General features: G+C 49.0%; 1 protein-coding gene across 1 annotated transcript in view; it reads right to left on the bottom strand.

Annotated features, from left to right (window-relative positions):
• Positions 1–12173, bottom strand: part of LOC142574714 (neprilysin-1-like) — a 34490-nt gene extending 22317 nt beyond the window's left edge. Inside the window, exons 1-5 of the mRNA XM_075683739.1 lie at positions 11930–12173; positions 10902–10982; positions 6924–7085; positions 2757–2843; positions 1876–2078 (exon numbers count right to left, since the gene is read on the bottom strand). Of these exons, the coding sequence (XP_075539854.1) occupies positions 1876–2078; positions 2757–2843; positions 6924–7085; positions 10902–10982; positions 11930–12173 (777 nt within the window). The remainder of the gene's footprint in view (positions 1–1875; positions 2079–2756; positions 2844–6923; positions 7086–10901; positions 10983–11929) is intronic.
• Positions 12174–26366: the final 14193 nt, after the last annotated feature.

Below are 26366 nucleotides of genomic sequence, written 5' to 3' on the forward strand. Positions count from 1 at the left end.
CGTGACGAACGTGCTGGTGATAGAATAAGTGATTCGCGCAGACGTTGAAAATGGTAGTACAACTTGTGGAATAAGCATAGACGTGCTATCTTGCGTCGATAGACTAATGTGGGTAAATTGAGCGATGACTTAATACTACTGATACTGGTTTTGTAGTGATATTTTGAAGATATGAATCGAGCAGCATGGTTCTGGACCGATTCTATTGCATTGATTAGATGTGTTTGATGTGGACACCAAATCGCGGAAGCGTATTCAAGTTTTGTTCGAACAAAAGTTTCGTACGCCAGTTTACGGACGGAAGGGGGTGACAACGATAATGTTCTTCCGATGAAGCCTAGTGTTTTAGAGCTGTCGGCGATCAGTTTCGTGATGTGTTCCGACCAGTTAAGATTGCTAGCGATTAGGATACCGAGGTAGCGATACGTTTGTACTTGCGAGATGTTGACTGTGCGTAATGAGTACTCATGGGTGATGTTAGTGTGCTTGCGGGAAATTTGAATAAATTTGCATTTAGAAATGTTAAGCTGCATCAACCATTTGGTACACCAGTTATCTATTAAATGCAGGTCGTTCTGAAGAAGGGCCTGGTCAGACTCAGTAGAAATTCGACGATAAAGGACACAGTCCGCGAAGAGGCGTATGGATGATGAAATACCACAAGGGAGGTCATTAATGTAGATGAGAAGGGGACCAAGGACTGATCCTTGTGGCACTCCAGAAAATACCTTGCTTGAGGCTGAAGAACATCCACCTATAACGGTGTACTGAAGGCGGTCGGTGAGGAAGCATTTAATCCAGGCTAGAATTTGCGGGTGTAGGCTGAGAGAAGAGAGTTTGCAGAGAAGTCGTAGATGGGGAACACGATCGAATGCCCTTGAGATTTCGATCCTCTCCCTGCCCTTTTCGCGCCACCTTATATTCATGCAGTAGGGGATATACTTGCTTAGTATTACTAGATACCTTTAGAAGTAGCTAACGGAATGTCCTCAACTCTCTTTGGTTATTCTGTACTCTCTGAACTTTCTTCTGTACACATGGCTAAAAGTGTCTCTAACTATTGGTTTCATGATTCCAAGACTCCCTAAAGGTCTGCGGTTCGCGCACCGCGGCATTCAAATGAATGTTGATTTCGTCATGCCTAAAATCAGTGCATATTTCTTCCCTGGCCGTAGACAACGTAAAAAGTAATTCACAAAAAGAACCAAAGTCGCGGTGACGTCACGCCAATATCCTTTCGCCCTCCGCCCTCCTTGCCTCTTCCGCCCTTTTGAGTCTGTGTTTGAGTCTTCCACTTTGTTTGCGGACTCACTGCGTGAACATTTGACAGACCTCGTACATCGGTCCGAATCACATAAGGGTGGAGCTATATTTCGGTCAAATAATTTCGCGAGTGAGACGGGAAAACGTTGTTTCCTAAAACTTTTATTTCTCCTTAATTCCGAACTGTTCGGAACCCGTATGAACCGCTTCAAACTGGTTCGAACCAATATATTTTTTTCTGAACCTGAACCGAACCGGAAAATATGTGGAAGCCTGAACCGGAACCCGACCAGGACCAGAAATCTTTTCGGTTCGCCACCTCGATTTTCAGTGAAACAGGCAAGTAATGGCCGAGAATTTGGCATTAAATTGAACCCGCTTTAAACTGCCACATCTGTGCAAAATTGTTATTAATCAAGCAGCGGTTTATCTGGGAGAGTTAGGGTACGCATCCAGCTCATATTTACGCAATACTCTATACGTGCCTGCGATGCAATACCAAATTGATAAGTCAATCGACCAAGGCATCCTGGTTCCCGCAGTAAATGTCCTATCTTGCGCGTCAGGCTACGCGGCATCGCCAGAGAAGTCGCAGAGCTCGAAATCACTCACGTAGACCAGGTACCGGTCGCTGTCGTAGTAGTCGAGACCGACGCGCACGGAGACAATGGCGTCCAATCCCAGCTCGCGGATCACGTGTCCCAGGATCTGGTAGGTGGGGAAATGCGCCGTCCGGTTCAGAATGGGCCACCGTGGGAGGCCCAGGTACGACAGCAGCTCCTCCAGCGGACGCGTACCCTTGCTGTTGCGCATGTCTGCATGGAAGCGTTGGCGGTGTGAGTGTATCGAAGCGGTATCCCGGCCGTTTCCCCGGTAACAACAACGAATCTGGCCGGGTTGAACAAGGCATAAAACATAATACCCGAAAGTATACATATACTTGATAATAAGCTGCCTGGGCGATAGCGTGAAGGCAGCGGATGACTTCATGGCTTATTTCGCAGGTTTCGTTGTGACTGTCTTATTAGTTTTTGCGACGAACAGGCCAGAAATGTGCGAACAATTCCGTCCTCGAATGTGATTTACCGACTTGTTTTTCCCAAATGTAGGAACGTGCCCAAAATTTTCTATACCGTAATGTATGCGCTGCAAATTACCGGACAACGTGCCTTCTTGATTTCCTCAGTTCAGTCTACGCGTGCGCGTTCTGATACATTTTGTCGAGGGAAGCGGTGTGTATGTGAGTGCATGGGTGCACTCACATACACATACACAAATCAAACGGCAAACAACGTGTATCACAGCGGTAACGCACATATAACAAATTCGACTAAGCAAGTATACGAGGCCGTTTAAAGGCATTAGTTCGATAAATATATACGCGATGATATTAGAAATGACAGCCGCGTTTCTGCACATATAGTGTTGTGGGGGAGACGAAAATTGAAAGACAACAATTTCGAGCAGTTCGTGTCTGTCGCCCGGGAGCTCACCGACGTTGATGCAGGATTGGTAGAGCGCAGCTGCCTTCTGCGTTGCCGTCTGGTATCGATACGTCACCACGGTGTTGTTCAGGATTTCTGCGTAGAACAGGAGACAAGCGCTAAACTTAGTGCGTCAGAAGTAAGGCTTAATTTTTCTCAGAAATCGAGCTGTGTGCTGTCGGCCTTTCCAGCGCCTCACTGGCGTCTTCTGCAAATGCTCTACTCTATGCGAACTTGCTAGCGATGCAGTATAGCCGGATGGCTGTAACGCTGGCGCTGCTGAAATTGAGGTCAGAGGTTTGATACTACGGCCACGGGGGGAAGTACAAAGATAAAGTTCGTTAACTTAGATTTATGTGCACGGTAAATAAATCGCAGGAGGTCAAAATTAATCCGGAGTGCCCCACTACAACGCGCTTCATAATCACGTCGTTGTTGTAGCACAAATAAAATGAAAAAATTGCTTTAATTTACTTCATGGATTTTCGCGAGGACACCCATTGGTGGCACGCATGCATTGGTATTTTATTTCTTCGGTCTGCGGGCAGTGGCTGGCTACTGGGGAGCAAAATTTTTTCGAACCTGTTTCGGGTAACGGGAACCATATATGCCAAAATAACGGCATATGTGGCGCCGCACTAACGGCGCAGCTCGTACCAAGAAAAACTTACTGCGTCAAATAAACAGCTCCACTGCCGGTGCAACGTTATGTGCACGGCTACAGAAAACGCTATGCGTTCGTATGCATCGCAGAATACTTCGGTCACGCAAGACGGCGATGGTTGCAACAACAAACACAACAGCAGCAACAACAACGGCAAAAACATCCTCGACGGTGAACACAATATGGGGGGACTGGTGATGCGGACGAGTAAGATGATAATGATAAAATGCTTATTTTAAGAAAGAAAGGTGTTTTGGCTTGCTTTTCGGAGGAGATAAAAAGGGTAGGAATAAGTTCGTATGACGGATGAGGGAGATTTGCCTCAGTGCTATGGGTACAGTATGTACAACCGGTACATATGTGCATAGTCTATAAATTCCTGCTCTCCTAATAATACCGCAGCAAGAGCTTGTAGGCTATGTGCGGCTGTGAATAATGAGAAGGAACATCTGCTCAGACCCTTCTTTACTGCTAAAACACACAAAGTAGGCAATCCCTCTCGGGTAACAGTATTTGAACATGGAACCAGGCAGTATTTGGTATCTGGATACCTGCAAGAACACCTCTCCACTATGCATCGAGGATCCCTTCCGTGTGGAGAACTCTGGTGACGTCATCCAGTTCCTGGCGACAGAGCTCCTTGCCCCATGTCTTGTGTTTAGCATTGACGTATAGGACTTATTCTACTCTTTGCAGCATGACACTTATATGAGATTTGTGCAGGACTGTATACAGAATGGCAACGATGAACGGTGTTTCAAGGACAAGTGTGGTGCTACCGAGAGGACATTTCTGGAACTGCTGCCCGTGTATGTATCCTCGACGCTGGTCCCTGAATCAATTCAGTCTATATCCTGAGATCGGCAGTTTGTATAGGTTCACGCGTTGCGCCAATACTTATTGAAATTTAGCTGAGTAGAACTGATTGTCACCTAGAGGGTGTTTTGGAAGCTGTGGTGCTAAAAACGATGCATTATGTTGACGATTATCTTGTTTTGCTGAAGCGAACGGCTGCATCAGTATCAGAGCGAATGTGCTCAAGATATTTAAGGAGAAACGCTGCAGTCTGAACTTGAAGTACCTAGGGAGCAGAGTATTTAGTTTTTTTTTTTAAATCTAAATATCCTAATTGGGTGTGACCATGCATGTTGGGTGTATTCCCTGAGGTCTGGGAAGCCCATCCCGGATTTCCGTTCCTGTCATTCGAAGCTAGTGAAGAACGGGTTTGCCACATTCTGTTTAGAAGCCACGTCGCGCAAGTCATGCCCGCATCGAACGATTGAAGCTTTTTCAAATCAACTCAACAGATTTAGGCAATGAAGTTATCCAGTAAGTACCTTAGCCTCCCTAAGTGAAATATTATTGAGGAAGTTAAAATTGGGAGCAAAAGGTCTCGGGACGGCCAACGCCAATTATAAGCCAATCGCCAGTACTCAATATCTGCCCACCTCGTCTCACCGCATGAAAAATGTGGGTAGTAGATTCGGCGTAAACGTCGTCTTCTCGACAAGAAACAAGTTGGGCCGCATCTGCGCAGCGGTGAATGTGATGCCAAGCGCCGTGACGGGCAGCTTGACTGTGGAAAGGGTGTAGTGTGTCACATTCCCCTGTACTGCGGTAAGTGGCACGTTCGCCAAAGAGTCGACGGTGTTTGAATAAGCGATTAATGGACCACAGAGCTTCTTTGAAAGGGCAGCCATCGTCTAACCCGTGCCTAAATTGCAAAGAATGTAAGTGCAAACCGATGCTGAAAGAAACCAAGGTGCCACCAAGACGCAAAGATAGAATAGTGAGGGAGATTGCTGAAGCATTCTTTATTCGTAAGTCCGCTGACGTGAACCTTGCGAGGCCACTAATTGATTATTTTGATTGATTATTGAGAAATTGATTATTTAACGAATAATATTTAGGCGGCCACATGTGTTTGTGCCAGGGTGTATATCTTGCGTGTTTTTTTTACAATAAACCATTCTTGCTAGTCTGCACTCGTCCGTGTTTTTCTATCTCGTCCCTGTTCGTTTGCGCCATTCTTCCTTCAGCACGGTGAATGTATATGTGCGCGACCGTCTTGGTAAAGTCAACAGCAAGTATACGCGGCTGTGTACATTTCAGCGAAAAAGAAGAAAAAAAAAAGGAGTAAAGACATTTTATTACAAAATATGGGCCTGTACTCAAAAATATTTTTCGTGTAGTTTTCCGTATGCGTTGGAGCTATATTTCGACTGAGCGCATCGCGTGTTTCGGTTTGTTTCCGAAGGGCCTCCCGGTTAGTGTTCCAAGTTCGTAACCCTTGAATGACTGCAGATGATATTGAGACGTGTACTTGTCTTTATCGGGCGACACGTTTCACCGCCTAACAAATGTTATCGCACAGCGCAGGACGCGTCTATATGTATAGGAAGTTTCTAGAATGTTATCGATGGTTCCATCCGCTGTCTGTTGTCGCCGAACCTTGTGTAATCTGATTGCATGTATGCGTGACGCGAATGGCGTAGAACTTTGTGGAAGGCATGCGGATCCCAGCGATTACTCTGGAACGTTCGATGACTGATCTATAAAAGCTGACGCGCTTAATTGACCCGGTGATCAGATTTCGACGACCGCCGATCGTGTTCGCCGCTACCCTTGTTCTTGAGTGTAGCCTGTTTTATCGGCCGAACTTGTGCCCTCAAAGATTACACAAGGTTCGGCGACAACAGACAGCGGATGGAACCGTCGATAACATTCTAGAAACTTCGGATACATATAGACGCGTCCTGCGCTGTGCAATAACATTTGTTATGCGGTGGAACGTGTCGCCCGATAAATACAAGTACACGTGTCAATATTGTTCATTAGCAGAAAATACGGCAACTGTTATTTATAACCCGATCCTGGTACGAACCACGCGACGACGACCTGGCAGGCGATTTGCTGAGCAAGCAGCCGTGCCATAGCCTCCGGGTGGTCGCTGCACAAGTCTCGCATTTGCCCACCTCTCCAGTATACGCGTCACCGCACGGAAGCTATCTAGGAAGCGTTTTAAGCTCCACTGCACCGACATGTGGGAAGGGAAACAGCGCTGACTGAGCCAACCATACACTGCAAAGGTTCGGTTGCTTTCTCCCACGAAATCCTTCGTGCTCGCTATTTTGCCCTTTGCGATAACTGAAGGCTCATTCTGCCATTCGGTCTCTCGCTTCTTACGTTTGACTTCTTAACTGGTAGTGATGTACGGTTAACGTACTAGACCAATTTGCTTAACATTCACCAGTCAGTTCTCGCAACCTTTCGTAAACCTCAATATCTCGATTAGAGTGGTCATACGGACTTGCTGGTGATGTGTTGTGTTGCAGCGCATGCAGGTACAATTAACGACACGGACATAGAAGGCACGCCAACGGTATAGCGCCGCATGTTGTCTTGTGTGCTTTCTATGTCCGTGTCGTCGTACCTGCGCTACAATGGCGAAGCCGACGAGGTCGATACGTGACCACGGTGCGGCGGGCGTAGCGGAACGCGGGCAACCGCACCTCCGATCTCGTCCTCGACGCGCCGCAGCAGCCGGGTGTGGACGCTGGCCGTGACCTCGTCGGGGGGCACCACGACGGCCTTGGTCCACCCGCCGCAGGCGAACTCGTAGAAATCCTCGCACGGCTCCATCAACGGAACCTGGCTCGAACGGAGGATGTTCACTGCGTGGGAAGCCGAAGGCACTCGCACCATAGATCGCGCGATCCTGGCGCGCTGGTTGTGATGCGTTTGCCGTCCGTTGTAGAGGCTTTATTTCACCAGTACCCGCCGCGATTGCTTTGTGGTTATGGTGCTGGGCTGCTGCTACACACGTGGTCGCGGGATCGAATGCCGGCCGCGGCGACCGAATTTCAATGGGGGCGAAATGCAAAAACACCCGTGTACTTAGATTTAGGTGCCCGTTAAAGAACACCAGGTTGTCCAAATTATTCCGGACTCCCCCGCTAGGGCGTGCCTCATAATGAAATCGTCGTTTTGGTAAGTAAAACCACAGAATTTATTTTTTTCACTATTACAGGAAAAAACGACGCTTACAAGACGGAACGATGTATCAAAAGTACCGCTAAAGGACATTGCACTGACCACGTGACTCTGGTCGCAGATTGTTCGTGACAGCATGCGACCATCGCAGAGCGACGGAAGCTGCGGAGAAAATCGCAGTATACTACTTGTCTGAGCAACCTTCAGAAGCTTCAATAGGTACTGCAGCAAATATTACGTGCAGATAGGTTATCGCTTTCAGACGGCCATTTTATTTTTATTCCCGATAGCGATTATATGGACACTCCACGCGCATTTTTGCCTTTGCTGTCGTCATGATGTTCCGTATGAACTCCAAGGGCGATAAAACCGTTGCAGCGCGCCGTATATTGTAGGAGAGAGTGCAAGCTTGTGAGAGGGAGCCGCGGTTCAATCTCGCGCGCTCAAGGGAGGAAAGCGGGGAGACGACGCGACGTCTGCCGTCGCGAGAGAGGCCCGGGAGGAGGAGAGTGAGAAGGCCGGCGTCGCACTCCGACCACGGCAGAGGGGGCGCCGCCGATCGCGGCTCAATCTCGCGCGTGCAAGGGAGAAAGCGGGGAGGAAATGCGCCGTCTTCCGTCGCGCGCATGGCGCCGGGGGGAGGGGGGGGAGGGCGTTGTATGCCGGAAGCAGCTGCGCATTTCGTGGCCACGCGTGCCTTATCTTGAAAGCGATCTGCGTCGGAGGCTGTCTGTAGGTGCGACGGCGGCTCATACCTTTGTGCGTGCTGCGTTCTCACCACTCAGCTGAAGCGATACGCAGCGCGAGCGTCGCTTCTTGCTGCTGTTGTCGCGTTTCCTCACGCCAGCACTCTGTCAGCGAGTGTTCACGGTCATCATCGAGAGTGATGTGTTCATGATTGTGTGTGCGCGCTGACACCATGATTATTAATTTAGACAGTAAGCGAATGTTTGCAAGTTTATACGGCCGATAAAGCTACTGTCCTTACTTCGCGTAGCTGTCTAGGCATTTGCGATCGCAATCGCTGGTTCGCCTTTCGCGCGAAACCGACTTTTTTTGTAGGGCGAAAATTGCCGTAATCTGCTACACTGATTCAAATAAGCAACTTTTTGAAACGAAAGGGGCAGGTCAAAATACATGGATGAAACAAAAATTAGAAGGGAGCGTCGTCTGACAATCTGAATGCCTATTTATAGAAAAATAAAGACGAGGAATCATGGAGGAGCACCTGATGGCAAGCAGCGTTCTCTAATCAACCCGCACGATTGCGTTGCGGGTTCATTCTTGTTCAAACGCCTTGCTTTTCGAGGCTCGAGCCGGTTGCCTAAGGACAAAAACATCCCGGAGCAAATATTCGCGACAAGATGAGGCATGTGTATACTGCAGCAAAAAACCCAGAGACCACCGAGCACATCCTAATGGAATGCAAAGGGACTACCCTAGCGAGACCCGTAGGCAACGTCAAACTTCCGGAAGGGTGTGGATTTAAATTGGACGGAAGCGTCAACCGGTCAGCAGTCGAGATAAGCAAAAGACCTTTAGAGTATTGGTGGGAAAAAAGCAGGAAAGCATTAAAGCGACCGGATCCGTTACAGGCATACGTAGAGGTACAAGGTAAATAGATACGTTCTGAGCAAGAAAAAATTAGAAAGGTGTACCGTATAGACTCGTGTAAGGGCCTCAGCCGCGCAAGGGCCGCACTTCCCATTTTCTAAGGGAGAAGTAATCGCGGTCGGTGCCCCGATGCCCTGCGCGTGCATGGGCGAATTTTCGCGTGCTGCGTACTTCCGCATGCCGCTACTAGATGGCGAGAGCTGCGCGTTGACCTCTGACGCAATATTACATCCGGGGACTCATGGTGCGCACAAGTGAAGGCTGCGCCAGCACCATTTTTACCAAAAGGTTAAGTACTGTGGAAGGTCCCCACCTCGTCAAAATTGTATATAAAAAAAAGTCCAACCCTCAAACGAGTCTATACGGTGTAAAAAAATTCTAGAATGAAAATCATGTTTAGCAGGCTAGGTGACTGTCACCGCCACGTTTCAAAGGGGATGCCAATAAATCATCATCATGTCTGCTACGCCGCTCGCATGGCCGTTTGAAACTTTCAAGGAGCGGATAATTGTGCGCATGCTCCGAAGTATAGTGCTGCAGTTGCAACGGCGACATAATTTGCAGGTATCGCGGCGGAAAACTGAAGGCATAAACTGCGGCGAGCAGACAGCGAACGGCAACTCTGGCGACCAACGGACTTTGAAACCTACACCATGAACGTTATATAGCGCGCTGTTCCCAGGATTACACGCGTGCTGTGCGCATTTGCCACGGTTCCCCGATTGAAAGCGTGGAGCATATGACGTCAGAAGAGGGTGCATTTCGAAGTGTTGATGCCTGGTTTCGTGCTCCCTCTATGCTTCGTTGGAAGGCCAGTGAGGTCTTCTTTGCGCACTTCACACTGGTTTGGCGTACTTTGGCGTATTTCGTTATTATGTAATGTCGTGGCGAGTAGCGAAATGTATAAATATGGCGGTCCCAACTGAACAAGACAAGAAGCTAGGATTAGTGGCAGAATACGTAAAATTAACGGCACGGGCGTAATTAGCACCAATATAGTCGAAAATTACCCACACTGCACCAGCGACTTCACAATCCCCGCGATCGGCTCACCTGGCCTCTTGGTCAAGAAAAAAAAAAAGAGGAAATGAAAGAAACAAAGGCATGTCAACCATAGTCGGCGGGAAAGAAGACTACGTCAATGTACATGCGCGTAAGAAAAAAAAATCTAGAACGAAAAAAAAACTTGATATGAATAAAAAAAATGAAGGGTCTGGGAGAAAATGCAAGGACCGTCAATGGAACGAAGAAAATAATGCAAATGCAAAAATACCCCGCAATTAACTCCAAGATTTTTAATGCCCCAAATGTAGTGCATATAGAAACATATACCATGTACATCGATCTTGCCGTTTTCGCGACGACTTTGGATGAGACACCCTTTTATATATTCTCGAGCTCGAGCTGGAGATCGTTGCAACCTATCGTGGATACCAGCGTTAGCTGCTTGTTGAGTGGAAAACCTTGCGCAGGAACAGACGAGGACGAGCGCTAATGGCTGCTGCTCATGTCCACAAACACGCCATCGATTTATATTCGAACGCATGCGTTTCGCCGCATATGAAAACGCGAAGGCATATTACACCACGCGTGACAGAAGGATTCGAAAGACTCAAGATCCCTAGGCAACGCAGTTGACGCCTCGCTTGTGTAGGTAACGGAATGCTTGCCAAGGGTGAAGGCTTCCAAAGCGAACAGAGCAGAACTACTTGCAGACCTGCCTGGGATCTTGGTCTCGCGAAACCGTGCCTCGCATCCACACAGGGGCGACCACATTCGCACAATTGTCGTCTCACTTTTCTTTTTTCGAGCTGTTTGGCCGTGCGGCACGCACACAATTCCCCAGAAGTGCATGCCACGTAAGAATGTGTCCACTGACTCACCGTAGTTCTGGCACTCTCGGGAGTCACAGGAGAGTGCCGTGTTGGTGTAAGGGTTGTAGGGCGGCTCCGGGAGAGGGCAGGCTGCGGCAACGAGGAGAGTTGTTGACGGTTACCAGAGTGTAGCGAGGAAAGAGGCCCCCCTTTTCTTTCTTCTTTCTTTTTTGTCGTGCTACGTTAACAATTGGGGAATGAAGTGATAAATCCAGCCACAGTTCTTTCTTGTGGTCTTCCTGGCTGCCACGGGTTAAATGGCGGTATCTTCGAAACCGAAAGAATAAAACGTGTTCGCAGCTGTTCTTTGGGAAAACGAGAAACAGAAGAGAGGGAGCACTAACACAGAGAGGAAGGGTTAACCAGACGCTAGTCCGGTTTGCTACCCTGCAATGGGTACTGCTGACGTGTTTGGCCATCAATAATTTACTGACGTTGTCCGTGTAGATATATGGGACACGGCGTATTTAACAGGACAATAAAGCGATAATCAATCCCGAAAAAAGTAATCTTTATTTTAGCGAAAAAGTAAACGTTATCACTTGCGAACAAGTTAAATGTCAAGGCTCTCGACCCACGTGTTTGAGAGAAAATTTGCAGCTCAAGTGGTTCACACAAAATCATGAAAGAAAGCGCTTCCTATATAGCGCGGTAGGTATATAAAAGAAAAAAAGACGAGCATCCCTTTCGCACTATCGCCGCTGGCTCACGTGTCGTAGATGCTCGGAGCCAAGCACGTAGTATGCTCAGAGCTCAGTCTGCCGGTGAATCCCTTTTGGCAATAAACCACTTTAAAATTCTTGCTTTCAAATATATTTTATCGAGTTAACTTATCTGTCAAGCTTGAAAGAAAAAAAAAACTTCGGTTCTCTCCTCCCTACGACCTCAGGAATGCTTCATACGTCATTCTCCATTGCTTGTCAGACCACGATGCGGTGGTGTTTCCGGCATGCGAACGCCGACGCTATGTCCGGACAATTCACATATGCATTGCGTCGCAAGGGACTGCTCTGCGCAAAGAAGTCGCGCGAACTCACCGTCCATGGGCGAAAAGCACTTGAGCATGATGATGGCCATGCAGATGAGCGTGATGACAATCAGCACGGCGATGACGGTGATGCACGTGTTGAAGAACGAGTCAGGATGCTTGTGGGAGCTGCAGCACGTGACACGCGCTCGTTCAACGGCGCGTCGCTCTTCGCCGGCAACTGAACAGCGTGCTGCTTCAAGGCGAAATTCCCCGGAAGCATGATGCTTCGTACGCAAATAATCGACGGCCATGCGTGTTCCCAGGTTACGTTTTGTTTACGGACAGTTAACAGCATTGCCGAGAGCGTTTGATGGATTGCCAACACCAGCCCCGACATATCGACTCGCATGCGCTTTTTGCGGCAATCAGACCTCTGCCCGTTACAGAAAAAAAGTAACCGACTACAATTATTTATTTCAGAAATTAATTAATTCCGAGCGCTAATTAATGCCACACAAAAGTAGCGGAGCAATTGCTAAAGAAATTAAATACGATTACGACACTCCCTAAGGCGAAATTTGAGAGTAGCTCTATACGTGTTTTCATTTCGCGATAGATTGGCTGATGCGGACAATCTGTCTCTTGCGGCACATTGCAAATGGAGCAAAGTGTGGCACGACTGCCTCGGGAGATCGCGAGAGGCAGCGCGTGGGTGACGCGTGGGCGTGAGTCAGAGCTGCCGCTGCAGACAGACCGCCGCTCATGGGGCGCTTTGTTTCCATGTGTGGTATTGGCTCGCCGCATGCCATCGGGGAACAGACGACGGCGCGCTACAGTGGCGCCATCTCGTAGCAGTCGTCGCCGCAGAGCCCGTCTTGCGCGGCAATACGCTTTTCTTCTCATGCTTTCGCAGCACCTTCCTCCTCCTCTTTCCTCCTGGCGCTCTCTTCGCTATCGCCATCTTTCATAGCCGCTGTGCTCCGCGTTCGCTCTTTCATCCTTCGCGGCGCTTGTTCTCTAGGTTCCAACGAGTGAGGGCTGCCAGGGGACGCCGACACTACACGTACGAACGGGCGCCTGAGCGCTGTGCTCTAAAAGCAATCGATTGTTTTAACGCGATAGCGTTAAGGAGCTCGTGTTGCAGAAAAGCCGGTGTCGTCGGCGTCGGTGTCGGCGTCGGCGTCCGCGGCGTTGGCCGTGAGCGATAAATCACGGCAGGCACTTCATAAATAAAAAGCAACTTCCAAGATGGGCTAGGTGGGAATCGAACCAGGGTCTCCGGAGTGTGAGACGGAGACGTTACCACTGAGCCACGAGTTCGATGCTTCAACGCGGTACAAAAGCGCCTCTAGTGAAGGCGGTGTTGCCTTAGAAACGAGCTGTTCCTAAGGCTCAGGCGTGCGTCGCTTGCTCAGGCGCACATTTCGTTGCCGCGCCGAACGCTGCGTTGCTCGACGCTCACCGCGTCCGATGCGGGGCGCGTAGTCGCTGCGCCGTAGCCCATTGTCTTACACCCCTTGGCGGGTCGACGGGAACGCTGTCGCGTTCAACTCTTGAAGGCGAAGCTTAAGCGTCCTCCAATTTTTATTAACATTGCACTAATGCAATAAATAGAACGAGCTGGCGTCGCTCTTTTAATGCGTCCTCTGCAGCCCTTCACACATTCTTTATCATCACTAACTATTCCTTTTCAAAATATTATTCGGTAATATTCCCTCGTTTTCTTGTGAACACGTCTGCAGCGGCACTTAGAAATCGCCCAATCTGCGCCCTAGAGACAGTCACTGTGCAGTAACGAGTAGCGTAGGGACACGTTTCTCGATCAAACGACTGCGCTTACTGACGGCGGCGATCCTTGAGTCTGGGTCCTCTACGAAGCGCAGCGCTTGTTCGTTGCTGGGAGTTGGGGAAGGCGTTCGCGACAGCGCCAGTGAAAAACTGGGAAGTCGTATTAGGCGATTTTCTATCATCAACGTCCGATATGGCCATCGCTATGGAGCCATTTCAATTCTTCAGCCAAGATCTGGCGGACCTCCTCTTGGCGCCCTTAACTCGTTGGTCATTTAGACTTAAATGAATAATTTTAACGGGTGCCCGCAAACGCTCACCTTCCTTGAAGAGGTGTGAAAATCTGTCATGTAGTCTAATATAATGCTGCATATTCATCCCTAGAAATACTGTTCGTGTGTTACAATACAAAAGATATGCGCATGTTAGTCACGTAATATCAAACAGATAGTTAAAAACACACGAGAAACACAGATAAAAGTATAACCTGCCATAGACGTCTGTCTATATCAGAGAAGTCATAGACTGTGCACTAAGCGGGAAATTCAGCAGCAGCCCTTAGCCGCCTATAAGCCCTTCCAGTAGAGAGGGAGATGAATTCATTGCGTAAGAAAAGCTGAGAGGTCGGACCTCCAAGAGTGGTGCGCAAATCTGCAAGCCTATAGGTGATCCATAGCGCTGCCGCACAACGCTGATTGTGAGGAGGAGGTAACCCACGTATGCTTTCCTCCCTTGGTACTCTGTGCAGTTCCAGCCAGCAGTGTGCATCGATTCCTCTCCTGAAGCCTCGCCAAACAGTTCTTGCCATTATTCATAACGTAAATAAACAAAGGCACGGCAAATACTGCGTCTATGGGCTACCTAACTAATCCAGGAGCTCCCGGTGCCTGGAACACCTGGCATCAGTTTGGCGATCAGGTCATGATATTTAGCATGTGTTGGCACGTACCCAAGGGAGGGCCCGGCAGCCCCCCCCCCCACTTCTGCCCACACCACCACTCCTTACACACATTCCTAAAGCGCCGCCAAATCAAGCTTGAGACTTGACAGCTATTCGGCGGTCAACATTTCGCTGCCTCTTTCACTCATTTTGGATGACGGTAGTTATCGGCATCTCCTGGGATGTGAAGGCCAGTTTTCCAATCGATTCGGTGCCCGCGCGATTAACTCGAGATGCTTTCAGTTGTCACCATCTATTGTAACGGTGACGCGCATCGCTGTTCCTTCGTTAGTTCAACTTTCTTTGTTTAGACTCATCCGGGGACCAGGGAATGGACTCAGTTCGTTGTAAGCTGGTCTGCATGCTCTTGGAACGAGTTGCGGCAGGAGAAAACGCCAGCTGCCTCTAACTTTTTCTTTTGCCTCATCACTTCCACGAGTGAAGGCTCACCGCAGCGCTAGCAGATCCTCGGAGCCATGATATGGGTTTGAAAGGAGGAAAATTAAATCATGAGAAACAGCGTCCGTCATCAAGCCCTGCATCAACCGCTAAACCCATAAGCAATATGAATGTCACCCGTTACCTCGTCTGGTTTTTCCCTAATTGTATAACACTTCTAGCGCAAATTGGCAACTGTAAACAAAAGTAGCAGGGAGCTCACAAATTACGCGATATACTAGGGGAGAGAGCCGAGACAACAGCCGAACAGGAAGGAAAAGCCGTTGTTTGTGGAAACATTTATGGATCAACATCTTTTTATTTAAAGAAGGAAGTAGAGAAAACGCCGCCGGAAGTTGAGAGTGATTCCGTGTGTTTTGAATGACGCTTCTGCAGTTATCAGTCGAGCCGCCTGACGTAGCGACTTTGCTGCGCTTATGTGGTTTCTTTTTTCTAACCTTCTGCGGTGGGTACGGTACGTCTAGAACCGTAGCGTACGGCGCTCTACGCGGCTATACGGGACCGGCGGCTACGGATCGTTACGCAACTTGTGAAATAACAATACGAGTCGGTTTTAGCACTTGGTGTGGCAGTAAACGATGGATTGAAAAGAACTGTGATTGTTCCGCAATATATATTTCTATATAATTTTTCCAGAACTAATTCAAAAGAACACTACCAGAAATCTTTATTTTAGAATTTCGCTTGTTTACTTGTTCTTGTCAGTGTTCTTCCTGCGCTTCTGTCCTGCGCGAGTACATTCGATGTGGTTCCTTGTTTGTCAAGTAAAATAGAGGTGCACCTCACAGGCGTACCTGTGAAATACACCTTATTTCATTTCTCCTTTGCGGGTTTACGCGTCTTTATGGCGAACGGTAGGCATTATTCACATTTGTACAAAGGTACCCGCCCACCCCCCCACTTTTTATTTTCGTAGAAATGTTACCTTGAGTTGGGCCCCCTCAAAAAAACAAAAATCCTGGGTACGTGCCTGGTTAAGGTGCACTACTGCTTTCTTTTTAAAACCGTGCAGCGCTTTAAGCATATAGTATCGCCGTTAATGGGTAAAAAGTGTGAGTAGTATTTCCTGTACGTTGTTTTGTTTACTTACGACATGAATAATGACGAGCGCTGCTTGGCGAGGCTCCAGGAGAGGAATCGAGGAGGCCCACCAGACTCTAGCACTTACTAAACTAAACTCGAGGCTGTGCGTGTGAACAAGCAAAGACGCTGATGACGACGGTTCGGAGAACGGTTGAGAAGATACCGCGAAGCCCTCAACAAATAATAACAAACGTGGCATGCCAGAAATAACCTCTGAAAAAACTAATGCCCCCCGCCCCCCCTATTTCAGCCCTACCCGACTGCCGCCGTCGTCATGGAGTCGTAGAGATGGTTAAGTTCTTCACAGCCACACCGACTAAGGCGCTACTTTGCCCCATGTTTTGATCGCACCGCTCGTACGATCTGTTGGGAACTCGGCGCTGACGCCCGTGGTTGTACCTGGGTCGCAAGCCCCAAGGGTAGCGTTGGCCTGGCGGCCTGGGGTACAACTGGAAGCATCCGAAGGTCCCGGCAAAGCATGAGTCGACTGGTAACAACGAAACAACTTGTTTATTTTAACATCGCAAAGAGTTGGCGGTCAGGTTGACCGAAGTAGAGAGACGGGAGAGCACTTTACTCAACAGAAGAAATCGGAGCCCTCCTTTTGGCGTCCGGGGGCAGCTGTTTTTATACTCTCGCAGTTGAGGGCAAGAAGGAACCCCTCAAAAGACGAGCACGTGAATGTACAATGGGCTAATGGTGACGCACACTGTCGTAGCGATGCCGTAGCACCATGTCGAGCACGATCTCGTAGCACCCTGTTGTAGCGATGCCGTAGCACCATGTCGAGCACGATCTCGTAGCACCCTGTTGTAGCGCTGCCGGTCGGGCACAATGACTGTAATGAGAGGATGATCCCTATGCGGTCGCATCGCCGCAGTCGCGCCAGGAACCACCTGGCGATGAGCGTTGCGGCGACGACGATCGGGCCAAAATGTCTGCCGCCCCGCCGCAGTCGCGCCGGCAAAACCACGTGTCGCAGGCGAAACGCAACAGACCGCCCCGCCGGGGGAAGGAGATCCCGATGGACAGGGGACTGCATCCGCTGTCCGGAGGGATGTCGCTCGATGATGCTCATAACCGAAGTCGGGCGTCCCTCGACGTTTCTTGAGCGCAGCGCACAGAGAAGGCCTCGTCCTCTCGTTCAGGTTCGCACGGGACACTGCAAAGTGACTTCGGGAGAGTTCACATTTTTGTTCTCGTTCCCGGCAAGCGTTAGAACCACGCTGAAACTCAACCGCTCAGTCAGCAAGCACGGCACAACCCTCACTAAGCCCTGCCAGGCTCTTTCCCCTTTTTATACCACTGCCTAGTTCCTTACAGTAGTCTAGCATCACTCAGAACGCGTCCACAAATTGAAAAATTGCACTAGAAAGCATATCATCACTTTGAAACACTAAACAAAAGCAATATGTTAAAAAAAATCCTGCCTCAGGAAGAAAAACATCAGTAACAAACAATTTTGAGGCTGATTCCTACGTTAGGGGCTTCGACTTAAGCCATCGGCGTTACCGTTGAGACTCCCCTTTTTGTAACGCACCTCAAAGGAATATTGTTGTAAAGCGAGGCTCCAGCGCAGGAGGCGGCCATTTTTGGGAGAGATGGTCTGCAGCCATTGGAGAGGGCAGTGATCCGTCTCAATGATAAACCTCGAGCCGGCTAGATAGCATGACAATTTCTGAACGGCCCACACGAGACATGCACACTCTTTCTCGGTGGCGCTATACGCCTGCTCACGACTGGTCAGCTTACGACTAGCATACAGGACGGGGTGTTCTACTTCTCCATTTTCCCGTTGGCACAGTACAACGCCCATGCCTCGCTCACTAGCATCGCACTGAACAATGAACCCTTTTGTATAGTCTGGCGATCGTAGCACAGGCTGGCTTGTTAGGGCACTCTTTAGGGCGCTAAAAGCTCTTTCCTTTGTCTCGTCCCAGAAGACTGTTTGAGGCTCTGACTTTCTTAGAGCATCCGTCAGGGGAGCCGCGATATCAGAGTACCTGGGGATGTACCTCTGATAGTAGCCGGCGACACCTAAGAACGACCGAATATCGGTCTTCGTGCGCGGTTGCGGAAAGTCTCGCACAGCGGCCACTTTTATTTCAGAGGGGCGGCGACGACCCTGACCAATCACGTGACCGAGGTAGACAACCTCGGCCTGGGCTAACTGGCACTTAGGAGCCTTGACTGTCAAGCCCGCTTCGCGCAGGCGGGTTAGCACTGCCCGCAAGTGTGCCATATGCTCAGACCAGGATGCGGAGAATATCGCTACGTCGTCTAGATACGGTAAAGCGAATTCTTGCTGTCCCCGCAACACTTTATCCATGAGACTTGAAAAACAGTATGGCGCGTTCTTCAAACCAAAACTCAACACTTTAGGACGGAATGTTCCCATTGGTGAAATGAACGCCGCATACCTACTAGCCTCTTCTGTAAGTGGAACCTGCCAATAACCCCTGACAAGATCTAGGGTGGAAATAAACTGAGCGCTACTAACTTTCTCAAGGCGCTCCTCGATGTTAGGGATCGGATAAATTTGATCCTTAGTGATGGAATTAAGCCTGCGGTAGTCGACGCAAGGACGAGGTTCCTTGCCCGGTACCTCAACTAAAATCAAAGGGGAGGTATAATCACTCTCACCTGCCTCAATAACACCGAGCTGTAGCATTTTCTTTACCTCAGCCTCCATAATATCGCTCTGGCGGGGTGACACCCGATACGCCTTGGATCGTACTGGCTCTGGGGAGGTAAGTTCTATATCATGAGTAAGTACCGAAGTCCTACCAGGCCTCTCAGAGAACAGACCTTGAAACTCTTGTAATAGCTGGTGTAGTTCGGTTTTCTGCTCAGGCGACAGCGGTGCTTTACTGATAAGGTCACTAATGACTTGACCGGTGTCTTCCCTGTTCGTCACTGAGCCTAGTCCCGGAAGCTCGACCGGAAGCTCTTCAGGAACGTTTACCATCATGCACACCACTGCTTCCCTTTGTCTATAAGGTTTGAGCAGATTACAGTGGTAAACTTGCTGTGCTTTCCGCTTTCCTGGCAGACTTACCACGTAGTTAACGTCCGACAGTTTCTGAACAATTCGTGCTGGGCCCTCCCACTGCACGTCTAGTTTGTTGTTTAGCGATGTGCGCAATATCATGACCTCATCGCCCACCTCAAAACGACGGGCCCTGGCTGTCCGATCATAATAAACCTTGGCCCTCTGCTGGGCCTTTGTCATTGCTTCACCTGACAACTCCTGTGCCCTTCTTAAGCGTTCGAGGAGCTTAAGTACGTACTCCACCACGACTGGGTCGTCGCCCCTACCTTCCCATGATTCTCGAAGCATGCGAAGCGGAGACCGAAGCGAGCGACCGTACACCAGCTCAGCTGGCGAAAACCCCGTAGCCGCATGCGGCGCGGTCCTTAAAGCAAACATCACCCCAGGCAGACACAGCTCCCAGTCAGTTCGATGTTCAAAACACAACGCTCTCAACACGCGCTTCACGACGGAGTGGAGCTTCTCAACGGAATTCGACTGTGGGTGGTACACTGAGCTGTGTAGCAGCTTTACCCCACACCTTTCGAGAAAAGTTGTCGTCAAAGCGCTAGTAAACACTGTGCCCTGATCTGATTGAATTTCTGCAGGAAAACCAACTCGCGCAAATATGGACAGTAGTGCATTAACTATCTCAACTGAGCTGAGTTCTTTAAGCGGCACTGCTTCAGGGAACTTTGTCGCTGGGCAGATCACAGTCAAAATGTGTCTGTACCCCGTGGCTGTTACCGGCAGAGGTCCCACAGTATCAATAACGAGCCGTCTAAAAGGCTCCGTTATGATAGGTACCAATTTCAACGGCGCCCTCGATTTGTCCCCTGGTTTGCCCACCCGCTGACAAGTGTCACATGTCCTCACGAAATGGTCTGCGTCCCGAAAACACCCTGGCCAATAGTACTCTTGCAAGAGACGGTCCTTAGTTTTCTTAACTCCTAGGTGTCCGGACCACGAACCCCCGTGTGACAAGCGCAACAGATCCTGACGATAGCATTGAGGCACGATCAGCTGATCGAACTCCACTCCTCGGCGGTCTAGATACTTCCGGTACAGGACTCCACCTCTTTCCACAAAACGCGCAGTTTTCCTGGCGATACCTTCTTTGACATTGCAGCGCACGTTTTCCAGGCTGCCATCCTTTTTTTGCTCGGCTATCAAAGCCGACCGGCTGACTTTTAGCAACCTATCAAGTCCGTCTGACGTAGGCGCGATGAGCAAATCTGTAGATAGCTCTTCTAACTTTCCCGTGTCGGGCATTTCCTCTCCAGTATCTGGCGCCTTCAACGTTACAGACTCAATTTTATTCAGTTCGGGCGTGCTCTGAATATCAGCTTGCTGCGCCTCTGACCCTTTTTCGTTGTTTGATAACGTCGGCCCCGCAACTACCGCCTTTGCAGCGAGCTCCCGAACCTTCGATCTGGTTAAGGCCTGAACACTAGCTTCACCAAACAAAAGCCCCTTCTCGCGCAGGAGGTGATCGGACCTGTTTGAAAATAGGTACGGGTACTGGGGGGGCAGCATAGATGACACTGCCGCCTCCGTCTCAAGCGCTCCGAAAGGTCCTTCAATAAGCACTTTTGCTACCGGCAGACACACGCTATGAGCTTCCACGGCTTGCTTGATCCATGCGCACTCGCCCGTGAACATATGGGGTTCTACGTAAGACGGGTGAACTACATCCATCGTAGCTGCGGAATCGCGAAGCACTCGGCACTCTTTCCCGTTCACGAGGAGGTCTCGCATGTAAGGCTCGAGAAGCTTCATGTTCTCGTCAGTGCTGCCTATTGAAAAAAACACAACTTTTGGTGTTGTTTCCGGACACTGCGCCGAAAAGTGACCCGGCTTCTGGCACGTATAACAAACGCGCGCTTGCCTCATCTCGAACCGCGTTCTGCGTTCGGCTTCGGCTGCCGCCGTCTCTTTACGTTTGGTCGGACTGCTTTCACTTGCATCCTCACTACGCGTGTTCCCCTTTGCTCTCATGGGTGTGAACTTCGGCCTCTCAAACTTCGAGCCAAATTCACCCTTTTGACCGTCCTTAGCTCCGCGAGCCCGACGCGTCACAAACTCCTCGGCTAGCTCAGCGGCTTTAGCCACCGTACAAACGTCTGGCCTATCCAAGACCCAGTATCGCACGTTCTCCGGTAACCGACTATAAAACTGTTCTAGCCCGAAACACTGCAGAACTTTATCGTGGTCACCGAACGCTTTCTCTTCTTTGAGCCACTCCTGCATGTTCGACATAAGCCTATACGCAAACTCTGTATATGACTCACTTCTGCCTTTCTCATTTTCCCGAAACTTCCGACGGAACGCCTCCGCAGACAGCCGGTACTTTTTTAGCAGACTCGATTTTACTTTGTCGAAATCCTCTGCTTCCTCTCTATCCAAGCGAGCGACTACGTCGGCCGCCTCGCCGGGTAACAAAGTGAGCAAGCGCTGTGGCCACGTTTCCCGAGAGAACCCCTGCTTCTCGCACGTTCGCTCAAAGTTAACCAGGAACAAACCAATGTCCTCTCCAAGCTTAAACGGCCGCATCAGGTCAGTCATTTTGAACAATACGCGTTCTCCTGCACCGTGTGCCTGACTTCCATTACGAGCGCGTTCCATCTCTACCTCAAGACGCTTCATTTCCAAAGCGTGTTGACGGTCACGCTCTTCTTTTTCTTTCTGCTCTTTAAGTTCGCGCTCCTGTTTCTCTTTTTGCTCTTTAAGTTCGCGCTCCTGTTTCTCTTTTTGCTCTTTAAGTTCGCGCTCCTGTTTCTCTTTTTGCTCTTTAAGTTCGCGCTCCTGTCTTTTTGACCTCTCCTCAATAGTCTCAAGGCATTCCGACAGCTCGTCATCCTCAGCCTCTAACTCAAGAATAGCCTTTATCAGTTCTGGTTTTCTGAGTTTGTCCGAGACATCCAGACCCAACTCTCTTGCAAGCTCCAACAATTTCGGTTTGCGCAACGACTTCAAATCCATGGCTGCTCTGAATGCTGCTTTCTCTACTGCTTACTATTGTCTTGCCGCAAACTAACCCGGCAGCAACGACAACCACAATTACCAGCTCTGTTTCTGACACTAACAAAAGCCTGGCAAAACTCAGAAGAAGAAAGTCCCGCACTCACCAAACCTCGCAGCCAAGAATTCAGCGCAGTCGTTCCGCTGCAGGCAACCAGTCATCACACAGGGCTCGTTGCACTGCTCCCGGATCGTCGATGAGCTGCTCAGCATACAGTCAACTGCATCTCTTCGCTGCTGGCCTCCGTTGTCGCGATCTCACCGCTGGCAGACAGTTGTTTGAAGTCGTAGGCGATCTCACCGCTGCCAACCAGATGTTTTGATCGCACCGCTCGTACGATCTGTTGGGAACTCGGCGCTGACGCCCGTGGTTGTACCTGGGTCGCAAGCCCCAAGGGTAGCGTTGGCCTGGCGGCCTGGGGTACAACTGGAAGCATCCGAAGGTCCCGGCAAAGCATGAGTCGACTGGTAACAACGAAACAACTTGTTTATTTTAACATCGCAAAGAGTTGGCGGTCAGGTTGACCGAAGTAGAGAGACGGGAGAGCACTTTACTCAACAGAAGAAATCGGAGCCCTCCTTTTGGCGTCCGGGGGCAGCTGTTTTTATACTCTCGCAGTTGAGGGCAAGAAGGAACCCCTCAAAAGACGAGCACGTGAATGTACAATGGGCTAATGGTGACGCACACTGTCGTAGCGATGCCGTAGCACCATGTCGAGCACGATCTCGTAGCACCCTGTTGTAGCGATGCCGTAGCACCATGTCGAGCACGATCTCGTAGCACCCTGTTGTAGCGCTGCCGGTCGGGCACAATGACTGTAATGAGAGGATGATCCCTATGCGGTCGCATCGCCGCAGTCGCGCCAGGAAACACCTGGCGATGAGCGTTGCGGCGACGACGATCGGGCCAAAATGTCTGCCGCCCCGCCGCAGTCGCGCCGGCAAAACCACGTGTCGCAGGCGAAACGCAACACCCACTATACAGTATATATACTAGGTGTCCCAGTTATCATGCATAGAGTTTTTTAAAAAAAGATGGGCCATTCTAGGCGAAGATAACCGAGTGCATGTTGTTCACAGACCAGTAGAGCAGCCGCCAGTAATCATCTAGTTGATGACAATTAATTAATTAATTAATTAATAATTGTGATTATCTTCTTTTTTTAGTTACTGCTCTGAATGGTGTGCTGTCAATCCAGCATTTGTCGATGATTGAACAATACTGAAAAGTGGCATGTTCTCAGCCAGTTACTTTATGCCCGTTTAGTTTTTCCGGCCGATAAAGAGCGCCCACGAAAAATGAAAGATATCACGCGACTAACCATCCGCCCGCATCAAAAAGCAAAAATTTATTAACTTTCCGCTTAGCTTCACGATCTCGCACTGCCTTCCTGTAATAGAAGCCTTTCACATTCACTTGCTAAGAAGCATTACAACCTACCTTATCAGGCGCTGTAATTAAACAACGTGCAGCTGCACCACGTCCAAGGCGCTGTAGATCACACGGATGCAGGCTTAAATATTCGTTTTCCTTTCGTGTATATGTAAGGGGGAAGGGGAAGGAGGAAGCCCATTTTTTGCTTAACTGCTGCATGCAAACACGTGATTTTGCATGCCCCCGACGCCTTTTTTTAGCATCGCCTGTTCGCACGGAGCGCGCAGCACAATTGCGCAAAGAATCATTATTTATTTATTTATTTATTTATTTATTTATTTATTTATTTATTTATTTATTTATTTGGAGAGTGATTTCATGTCTGCGAACCAACAGCCACCGCAGTGACTCAGCTTGAATGTTCGTTCCGCTGCCGCGCGAGATGCTTCAACTGGTGCAGCGGGATTTAAAAAAAAAATGCCCGCGTGCTTAGATTAGGGTCTACCCTGAAGATCCACGCGTGGCAAAAATTATACGGAATAAGCCTTTCATTATAGAGCGCCTCTTACTGATTCTTCGTGTGACGCTACAGAACACATTACCAGCACATTAACAATACTGGGTGTCCCAGGTAAACTTGTGCAAATTATGCAAGTCCTTCGTAGCTGGACAGAACCAAGATAATGTTGTTCGCCGTCGCTTGGAGCAAGTAAAAAAAAATTTTTGTATTTCGCCTAATTACATAAATAGTTATTATTAATAATAAACTTCAATAAGTATTATATTAGTCAAATTTGCATAACCAATCGTTTATAGTCAGCATATCGAGTCATCTTCCAATGTATATGGCTCTATGGTAAGAGCAATCCAGAGGAAATCATATAACTCTCACCTTTCCTATTTCTAAGGAATTTCGGACTCTTTTCCTGAAACACCCGGTAGAAGAACGTACCTCTTTAGAACTATATATCCGGATACCAAATATTATTTGTTACAGCCAACTAGGCAATCTACAATTTCACCTGCGTCATTCATTTGTCCATAGAATACTTACACCTTGGCTACAGCTTCCAGAAGTTTTGCCTTGCTACATGGGGGAAAAAAACGACGACGACGCTGTATTAGAATAATTATTTGACGCTATGTTGCATTTTGCCTAACTAGCTTTAACAAGCCTCTCGTCCAGCTTTTTATCTTTCTATTTATTCCATTTTATTATACCTTTTCGTGTAGCGTGTGCGCTGCTGTCTCGATGTTACCGTGTTTTGTGGCGGAACATGACGTCTGCGGCCGACCCCTGTCTAGTTCGTAGCGCTGCAGAAGCAAGCTAGTTCACTACGGCCTCGGCGAGAGAGAGTAAGACATCTTTATTAATAATATTTGAATGGCTAGAGCAGTGTGGGAGGAACCCTCAGTCCAGGGTCCCTGCGAAAAAGAAGTGACAGAAGGCGCTGCTTCGCTAAATGCAAGGCTTTTCTGTAGCGAAGGATCACGGACGTGCATCACCTGCTTGATGAATTGCGCAAGGACTTCACAGCACCTTTTTTATTTTTAACAGGGTGCCATAAGGGTGTTCTTAAAGGTGCTTTGTTTCTCTCAGGGCTAACGGCCTCACCCTTAAGGGGCTATATCGAATCGTTGGTGGGCACAAATTAAGTTTTCTTTCTTCGGCGACTTCCTGTGGCGCGTAAACATGATGATAGCTGCGACACATAACACGAAACTGCATTCAGAAAGCAACATCAATAGCTGTCGCTCTCAAGCTCCCGTGTCAAATATTTTGGTGCCCGCCAAGTCACATTTATTGCACTTTATTTTTCAACTATAACGTTTGTCTCGTCGCATGTATAGTTTTAACCATAGCTATGTTTCAGCTCGCTGTAGCGTGCAATCCCAATTTTTTTACAGCCTTAAGGGTCAGTAAGAGTGGCTGGCACCCATGAGACAGCCAGCACGGTCGTTTGAGAGTGTAAATATTTTTACCGTGTACGCGCTTCAAACGTTAACGCCACAGATGTGTACGGGCGTTTTCTTTTTTGTTTTTATATTTAGTCGCATGGGAACTAGGAGCAGACGTGCCCGACGATGCGCCCTGCAATCGAAGAGAATCTGCAACGAGTATGGTGGACCTCAGGGGTGGCGCTGGCCGTTCCGTTCCCGGAAGTCCGAGCATGTGTGCCGCAGCGGCGTAATGCTTGTTAAGACAAATGTATGGACCACTTAAAACAATTGGATGCCATCAGGTGATTTCACCAGCTCATTGTGCGAGTAACTACAAAGCTCACGGTGCACACTTGGCAACCCCAAAGAGAAACCCTTAAACACAGACTGCAGACGAAAAGTGCCTAATCCCCCCCCCCTCTCCCCCCCCACACAGACAAAAGCATGCGCGACTAATAGCCGTCAAAGAAGAGCATGCCGTGTGTCTTAACTATTTGTCCTCGATGATTCGTAAAAAGAATAAAATTCGAAGAAATCGAAGTACAATTATCGTACGCGCCAAACAGGGTATTCGATGTGGACCTTGCATTTTCAATTCAGGAAAGCAAAACTTTTGGGCGCTTCTGTAGTAACGGACGTGGGTGAAGTTTCAACGTCACCTGGTCGTTTCCTCGAATTACGAAAAATGACAAAAACATATCCCCGTCCACGGGGTGGCAAAACCCGCAGTAACGGGAGCCAGAACTTACTCTTGTTTCGGAGGTTGATTCTGCGGAAGGCTGCAAAAATTGGAGAGAAAGTATAGCACAGATCTGAGCAATCTATTAGCATGCGTACGCGTAGAACATCCTCAACATTTATAATAG

Source organism: Dermacentor variabilis, chromosome 3 (assembly GCF_050947875.1).
Source record: "Dermacentor variabilis isolate Ectoservices chromosome 3, ASM5094787v1, whole genome shotgun sequence".
In the NCBI taxonomy this organism is placed as follows: domain Eukaryota; kingdom Metazoa; phylum Arthropoda; class Arachnida; order Ixodida; family Ixodidae; genus Dermacentor; species Dermacentor variabilis.